General features: G+C 34.9%; 2 protein-coding genes across 2 annotated transcripts; one reads left to right on the forward strand and one right to left on the reverse strand.

Annotated features, from left to right (window-relative positions):
* Positions 1–454: 454 nt before the first annotated feature.
* LOC112004223 (galacturonosyltransferase 8) lies at positions 455–3,523 on the reverse strand. The gene is made up of 3 exons (XM_024036454.2): positions 3,234–3,523; positions 1,438–2,685; positions 455–959 (listed from the first exon to the last, which is right to left on the reverse strand). Exons 1-3 carry the CDS (start codon positions 3,360–3,362, stop codon positions 684–686), a joined length of 1,653 nt encoding a protein of 550 aa, XP_023892222.1. The 5' UTR covers positions 3,363–3,523; the 3' UTR covers positions 455–683.
* A 3,071-nt stretch (positions 3,524–6,594) lies between these two features.
* LOC112004217 (uncharacterized) lies at positions 6,595–6,960 on the forward strand. Its single transcript, XM_024036448.1, has one exon. The coding sequence runs from the start codon at positions 6,595–6,597 to the stop codon at positions 6,958–6,960; it is 366 nt and encodes a 121-aa protein (XP_023892216.1).
* The last annotated feature ends 1,217 nt before the right edge of the window (positions 6,961–8,177 follow it).

Here is an 8,177-nt window from a genome sequence, read left to right on the forward strand (position 1 = left end):
TTTTTTTAACTCTATTTAATTTTCTTCTTGATTTTTTTTTTCCAAGTTTGTCAAAAAAGATTTCAAGCATCCTAAGAAAGGTTTGTAATCTAGATGTAGAACTTTGCAATTTATTTTTATTTTTATTAGAACAAAAGTTTTATTCCTCGAATAATTCTATCTTTAAAAAATGGCCAATTTTATGTTACTTTGTCTAAAGATTTTAATTATTAATATTATTGTTAACAACACTGCAAATCACTTATATTGTAGATTCATTAGATATAAAATTCATATGCGAATAGTTTGATACATGTAACTACAAATGATATTATAGCACAATTGGTATGTTGGAAGATAATTTTGTATTAAGATGCTATCATTTTATATTTGATGGTTGTTATACCAATCCAATTTATTCCTTTCATTATAATAATTACTTATTTGGTTATAATAATTATATATATATTACAAGTTTTAACATAAAACCGTGCGGGCCTTCAATTAGTTTGCCATATAAATTACTCTAAGACTGATATACAAAGAAGTATGTTACACTTGGACAGAAAGCAAATTTTCTTTCGTGCTAAACAGGAGACTTGGTTTATGTATGAGCAATAACAATAGAACTAATCAGACGAAAGCTACCGCAGAACCAGCATACCCCAATTCCTTTAATAGAGGCTTCAACTATGACTAAAAATTTAGAGCCCAAAATTACAAGCCTGGATAAACTCCATTTCATAATCAACATACTTTGTCCAAAGTGGCCGAAACTGAGTTATGGCAATGTCAAGCCATGGCTTCATGTTTCCGTTAAAGTGCACCACTGCAGCGTTGCGAATCTCATCTGCGCTAATGCTTGGATTGTAACCAAGTCCCAGAACATGCCATGACTTGTCCAATGGCTTCGTTGTCGAGTAAAATGTGATTAGACCTGGGGGCAATGTACCCAACTTCCACAAGGTGCGGTTCTCATTCTGCAGCAAGATTACCGTAGGTTAATAATGTTAAACTCCAATAAAGTCCCTACCCACAAAAAAGGAGGGGGGGTGGATGGAACAGTATAACCAAACCAACAAAAGTGCAAAACAGAATAAATTAATCACAATGAAACTAGGATGTTCAATCTTTTCTTCTTTTTTATTTTTGTTTTGTATTTATAGATACAATAGATTTCAATTCATGATGATTGTTCTTTCTCATACCTCTAGCAGTGTTGATATCATTAATCATTCAGTAGAAGACATTAATAAGACGACTAAAGGTAGGGTGTTTAAAAAGAGAACAAGCAAGATCAAATCGTTCAAACTAGTGCATCATCACAATTTGAAAGCAAAACAGGTTGTATGGTAAATTTATATGCGGTCAGTACCAATGTCAGACACCAACTCTTGCTCAAGCATGTTGAAATGATGTAAAATTAGCATGGGGAAAAAAATCTAATCTAATCTTTACCAGATTCTGCCAGTAGTGATACTCTTCCGTGCACTTCTCCCTCCTCCAAGCATCCAAATCAAAGAAGTTCATACCATAAGCCCATGCGCAAGCTTTTGGGTTAAACTTCTGTTTAATCAATGGATGTGAGAAATTCATGTACTGTGCATATCGATGGAATGACCCAAAACACGTCTCCACTGCCCCATTCACTTTCCCATCCATATCTATCTCCCACAGCCCTGTCAAGTCTTTCTGCACCACTATATCATCATCCAAGAACAAAATCCTATGCAATTTCGGGTACATTTCCGGCAAGTAAAACCTCAAGTGATTCAGTATGGACAAATACTTTGGGTTCCTGAACTTCATGTTGGTGGCATCTTTCGTTGCATTCTCAAGCTTACTATTGAAGTAAAACTGCTGCAGTTTTGACGACTCCAATTGCTTAAGTACAGGCACATATGAAGAGTTCAAGAACTTGTAATCCTCAACTGCCTTCACTTCAATGTGTGCTCCATTGTAGTCCTTCAATTTGAACATCACTTGCATTGCACCGAGATTCATCTTATCAGTCACAACATGAAAAACATGTTTCCATGGCTCCTTCGAGTTCTTCACCAATGAATTCACCACCACCGACGCAGCGAGCACATTATCAGAGAAAATTGCGTAATGGTAAAGATTCGGATCCTCAAACTCCGGTGGAGTTTCCTTCCCTTCATCCGAATAATTCTCCGAATGCGCAATCCGCTCTTGCATCAATCGCATTGCGAGGCAATGCAAGCTTTTCGGGATCGATTTTGCGGCAATCAAGCTCGAGAAAGCTCCTTGCTTCTTCGCCTTCGTTAACTGCTCATTCAATCCGAAAATCGTGTCCTTCAGCTTCTGGATCTTCAATTGATTATCGAAAGACTCCTTGGCGTCCGCGATCGCTTGTCTCGTCACTCTGATCCGCTCCTTCACTTCCTTCTCGAATTGCCGCAACACCGATTCATCAATGGAGGCCGCATCGGTTTCGAATAAAGCACGATACGATTGTTTCGCAAGAAGATCGCCGTAGTTCCTTGACAGCTCTGTGAAGTTCCTAACGAGCTTCGTGTTTTCAAGCTTGAGCTTTCGAGCATAGTGCGCGTATGCCAAAGCCAGAGATCGATGATCTTCAGCTTGCTTTCGGATCTGAACCAATCGAGGCTTGAGAGGATCCGATTTCAACGCTAATACTGCTCTTCTCGTAGTTCCAAATCTACGCGAACCAGACTTGAATCCCTAAGACACACAAATCCAAAAAAAAAAAAAAAAAAAAAAGTTCCAAATCTACGCGAACCAGACTTGAATCCCTAAGACACACAAATCCAAAAAAAAAAAAAAAAAAAACTTAATTAACAAAATTTTCATACGGATACTGTAAAATCCAACACCGGAAACATGTTCGTTTCCCGAGAAAATCAAAATAAATATAATTTTCTTCTAATTACATTTCCGAATTCGGAAATGAAAACCTAATTGAAGCGACAAAACTAACTCACTTCAATTTTTTTTATAAAAAATTAAAAAAAAAAATGAAAACTTGCTAAAAATAAAATAAATATATATAGAGAAAAAGCTGTTTGTTTCTCGGGAAAAAAAAATTCAAATAAAAATAAATGTCATTCTTCGAATTACATTTCCGATACAAAAATGAAACTAAGCGACGAAAATCATTCACTTCAATTAAACCAATATTTAAAGCTTGGTAAAAAGACAAATACATAGAAATCAGATTGTTTCTCCGGCAAAAAAAATTTGAGATCTAGAGAGAGTGAAGGGAGACTTACGAGGTGGTGGAGGTGGGAGGCGTGGGAGTGAGAAGTGAAGAGTGAAAGAGAAAGAGAGAGAAAAATGGCGGAGGCTAATAGTCTGAACCTCAACACATTCATGATTCGGAGTCCGTGAAAGTTCGCCATTTTTGCATTGCTTTTGCTTTGATGCGTAGATTTGAGATATTTGATAATCGACTGTGTGGAAACTAGGAAGTGTGATTTGGGATTGGGAGTTAGTGTTTGCTATTGCTCTCACTTTGAGTTTGATGAGTGTCCCGTCGTATCTCTCAGAGGACGAGAGAGAGATTATTAATAATAATATATATTTTTTTGAGTTACAGCGTGGGTCGTGGCGATGACCCTTTGTTGATATTTTTTAGCGTAAGTGATAATTAAATTCAAGATTTTTTATTTAACAATAGAAGATTTTATCTTCGTTATCAGATTAAGTTATTAATTGATTTTTTTATAGAGAAAGATTAAATTTTAGATCTCTTATTTAATTATGAGAGACTTTATTAATTGAGTTAATTGAAACTCACGATATTTTGGTTGGTTACACTAATTTTTTTTTAATAATAGATTACACTAAATTTTTTTAATACTATATTTTATTGTTTGTTTTATTTTTGGCGAAAAGTACATTTTAGTCCCTACATTTTTAGGCAATTCTTATTTTAGTCCATACATTTTATTTTTACCGCTTTTAGTCCCTATTCTGAAAAACGCCATATATTTTAATCCTTTCCGTCAATGCCCTAACGGCAAAATCATAGTGGCAGACGAAGTGCATCGCTGGCACACTAAATGCTGACGTCAGCATTAAAATAATAATATAATATATTATTTAACATTTTAAAAATGCCACGTCATTTTTTAAAAACAAAAAATAATTTATGAATTTTAACTAAATGAAAAAAGAAGAAGAAAAAACAGAAATAAAAACCAAAAATAATATAAATTGAGATCTAGCTTTATTTTGAGTAAGAACATACATGAACATAAACCTACTCATTGTTTTGTTTGCAACCAAACACAATATCAGCTGAAAACCCTTATTATCAAAAATATTCTTTTTTGATACGGAAAAATAAGTAAATAAACTCAGTCAGTGTTTATCAAAAATTTAGTAACCCATTGTTCTTTCCTTGACATCAGAAACCCAGAAATTAAAAAAAAAAAAATGAAGTTGTTCTTTGTGTTCTTCCTAGACCCAGAAATTTTTTTCATAAACAAACACACACACAAAACCCATAAAAACAAACAACTCTACGTTCTCTCAAAAAAAACAAAAAACACAGGTAAGAAGATACATCCTCAAGCCCAGAAATGAAGAACACAGAGGTAAGTAGAGAAAACAAAATCAAAAGCACCCACATCACAATAACCAAAAACCCAAGCTTTAACATTCCAATCCCCAAAATTGTACCTCATTTTCTCTGCTACCAAACAAAAACACATACAAAAAAAAAAGTGTCATTTAAGCTATATAACCACATCAACCTCACAAATACTTAACCTTTTCCATTACCCACATCACAAATAACCAAGAACCCAAGCTCCAAATCCCTATCATCGAAAATTTTCCCCCATTTTCTCAGCCACCAAACAACCCCACCAAATTTTTTTTTTAAAAAGCTCAAAAGGCGAGATTTGAGGGTCACCACGGGCTTCGAGTGTCACTCTGGCGCTCCTCGAGCGGCTCCGCCGCGGTCTCCCGAACCACCATTGACGGCCCGCGCATCACACGGAGGCTGCTGGCTTGACGGAGGAACCGCGCGGCCTGGCGGAGGCTCTGGTGCTGCACGAATCGATGTTGATGATTGGGTTTTCTCTGAGGTTTGTTGAGGATTTGTGGTCTGGAATTTATGGATTTTGGTTTGATGATTGGGTTTTGTTTTGTTTTTGATGTTGGATGATTTAGATGTTTTGTTGTTGATTTGGTTGGGTTTTTATTTACTGGTTTTGGAGATATGTTTGGGATGAAATTCTATGTATTTAGTTGAATTTGTGTTATGAGAAATGTTGGAAAATCTTTGAGTTCTATGTTCTTCGTTCTTGTGATCTGGGGTTGTGTTCTTGTAATCTGGGTTTAAGTTCTTGTTTATTCAAGCTCAGGGGTGTAATTTGGGTTGTGTTCTTTGAAATTCTTATAATCTGGGGTTGGGTTCAAGCTCAGGGGTTTGGTTTTTTTTTTTTTTTTGAGATCCGAATCTCAGGGTTGGTTTTTTTTTTTTTTCTTCTTAGGTTCGAATCTCAGGTTATCAGGTTAATATTTATTTTAAAATTTTTATTTATTTTCTGGCCTAGCTTTTTATTTTTTGGGTTTTTTAATTTTTTTTTAAAATTAAAATGCTGATGTGTTATTTAAAAATACCAAATAATTATTTTTAATAATATTTTAATAGCCACGTCAGCTTTTAGTGTCCTAACAGTGCAATCTGTTTGCCACGTGTGCATTTTCCGTCTTTGATGTAACGGCAAGGACAAAAATGAGACACGTTTTTCAGGATAGGGACTAAAAGCGGTGAAAATAAAAGTTAGGGACCAAAATAGAAATCGCGTGAAAATGTAGGGACGAAAATGTGGTTTTCGCCTTTATTTTTTTGTGAAAAACAAAATGGTTTGTTTATTTATATGTGCTAACTGGCCAGTGACTATTATGCGAGATTAGTGGTGATGATCATTTTTTTAAAACTTTTATAATAACAAATAATTTAATTAGTGGTATTAGTTTTATGAAGATTGTTTTTTATTATCATATTAAAATATTGATTGATTTTTGATATAATACAGTACTGCAAGACTTGAAGAAATGCAGAATAGAAGAAGCTATAAGTAGCTTATGGTTTGCAGCTTAGCTAAATGACTTGCAGTAAAGAATGGTGCTATTAATGTTTAGTGCTTACACGTGACACACATGTAGGTTTTTAGTGGAATAAGTTGCTTATTAGTGTAGTTAGTTATGATTAGTTATTCTGTTAGTTAGTTTTCCTTTCCTCTCTTATTTCCAGTCATGTTTAAATACAATTATTAGCTATCAATAATACACCCGAAGCATTTAAGTATTGGATTTTCTTTTCTTTTCTCAAATGGTATTAAAACCGAGTTAACTCAAGTTTCCTCATTGATTTCTTAACTTGACCTCCATTGCTAAACTTGCTTCAAGCTTTCAATTTCTTCAATCACTTTTACGATCTCTCTATTCTCAATCTTAATTTGATTGAAACTTACATAGAATTTCTTTTTTGATTGAAACTTACATAGAATTTCTTTTCTGTGATTCTCAGTGTGTCTCTTTGGTCCTTTATTTCTTGATTCTAGTTGATTTGGTTTCTCTGTGAAAACCTAATTCAAGAATTCAAGTTCATCTTCAATGGCTTTTGCCTCTGCAACCTCAAATTCTATAGGAGTTTCAACTCAAGCTTCTATACTTGCTTGGGAGAAACCCTTTAGTCCTTACTATCTTCATAGTGGGTATAATCCTGGCACAATTTTGGTCACTCAACCATTCACTGAGGAGAATTATGCAACCTGGAGTGAATCTGTCATATATGCCCTTGATTCCAAGAACAAAACAGATTTCATGGATGGCACCATTAAAGCTCCTTTAAGCACTTTAGATCCTATCTATCCAGCTTGGAAATGCTGCAATAGGATGGTGCTCTCATGGTTGCTCAATTCAATGACAAAAGATTTGATTGCTAATGTTATCTACTTGAATACTGCTTATGCAGTTTGAATGGATCTCAAGAATCGTTTCTCACAAGGCAATGAGTCAAGGGTTTTTGAGTTTTGAAGAATGGTCAGTACTCTCTCTCAATGAAATCTTAGTGTGAGTAGTTACTATACAAATTTCAAGATTATATTGGATGAATTAGTTGATTATAAAATCATTCCATCTTGTTCTTGTAGTGTTTGCACCTGTGGTTCGATGACTGCTCATGTTGAGTATCAAGAAGAAGAATGCACCATGAATTTCCTTATGGGGCTTAATGATTCCTTTTCTTCAGTTAAGGGGCACATTCTGTTGATGCAACTCTTACCCTTACTTAAAAAGGTGTTTTCTCTTATCATTCAAGAAGAGAGACAAAGAAGGATTGGCACCATGTTGTTGTTGAATTTGCTGCCATGCTCTCAAGGGGTTCTAATACCTCTAACAAAGGGAAAAACTACTCCAACAGATTCAATGGTAAGAAAGAAAGGCCTATTTGCTCTCATTGTGGTATAATTGGGCATGTGGTGGGCAAGTGCTACAAAATTCATGGATATCCCCTTGGATATAAGGTTAAAGGAAAGAATCATGTCAACTAATTTGGTGGTTAATCCAACTACTGATAATGAAAAAGAGCTCACTACAGTGGCTCTCACTTCTTCTCAATGCCATCAACTTATAGCCATACTTCATTCTCATACCTTGGGTTCACAACCTATTGCTCGTACTGCTTTAGACCATCTTGGAACTCATCAAGTTACTATTGTTCTTGTTTAATCCTCTAAGCCATTGGCCTTACAGTCCTCTAAGCTATTTGCCTTACGTGATTTCTTCAATTCCACAGGTAGTGAATCTGTTTCCACTTTAAAGTCATCAAATTTTAGTTCTATGTCTTTTTGTCTTCAATCCTTAGTAATCTTGGATCATTATGTGTTATCATTTAACCTTATCATCCTATCTGACATTACATCTAATGACTAGATTATTGATAATGGTACAACTGACCACATGGTTCATTCCATCACATTACTTAGTAAAGTCACTTCTATAGCCCATATAGCTGTCAAACTTCCTAATGGTGAATCTGTGTTTGTCACTCACATTGGCCAAGTTCAACAATCTTCAGATTTACTTCTTGATAATGTACTATGTGTTCCCTCTTTTTCTTTCAATCTTATTTCTATTGGGAAGTTAACACATAATTTGAAATGTTGTTGTCTTTTCTTGTCTCACTTCTATTTTGT

Source organism: Quercus suber, unplaced genomic scaffold, assembly GCF_002906115.3.
Source record: "Quercus suber isolate HL8 unplaced genomic scaffold, Cork oak 2.0 scaffold_52, whole genome shotgun sequence".
Lineage (NCBI taxonomy): Eukaryota > Viridiplantae > Streptophyta > Magnoliopsida > Fagales > Fagaceae > Quercus > Quercus suber.

What these genes read in the sequence shown, in the direction of transcription:
- LOC112004217 (XM_024036448.1), top strand. Translation starts at nt 6,595, where the DNA reads ATGGCTTTTGCCTCTGCAACCTCAAATTCTATAGGAGTTTCAACTCAA.
- LOC112004223 (XM_024036454.2), bottom strand. Translation starts at nt 3,362, where the DNA reads ATGGCGAACTTTCACGGACTCCGAATCATGAATGTGTTGAGGTTCAGA. An exon ending in CCTCCCACCTCCACCACCTC is followed by an intron (nt 2,686 to 3,233) that starts GTAAGTCTCCCT and finishes TGTGTGTCTTAG; the next exon opens with GGATTCAAGTCTGGTTCGCG. An exon ending in ATCACTACTGGCAGAATCTG is followed by an intron (nt 960 to 1,437) that starts GTAAAGATTAGA and finishes ATCTTGCTGCAG; the next exon opens with AATGAGAACCGCACCTTGTG.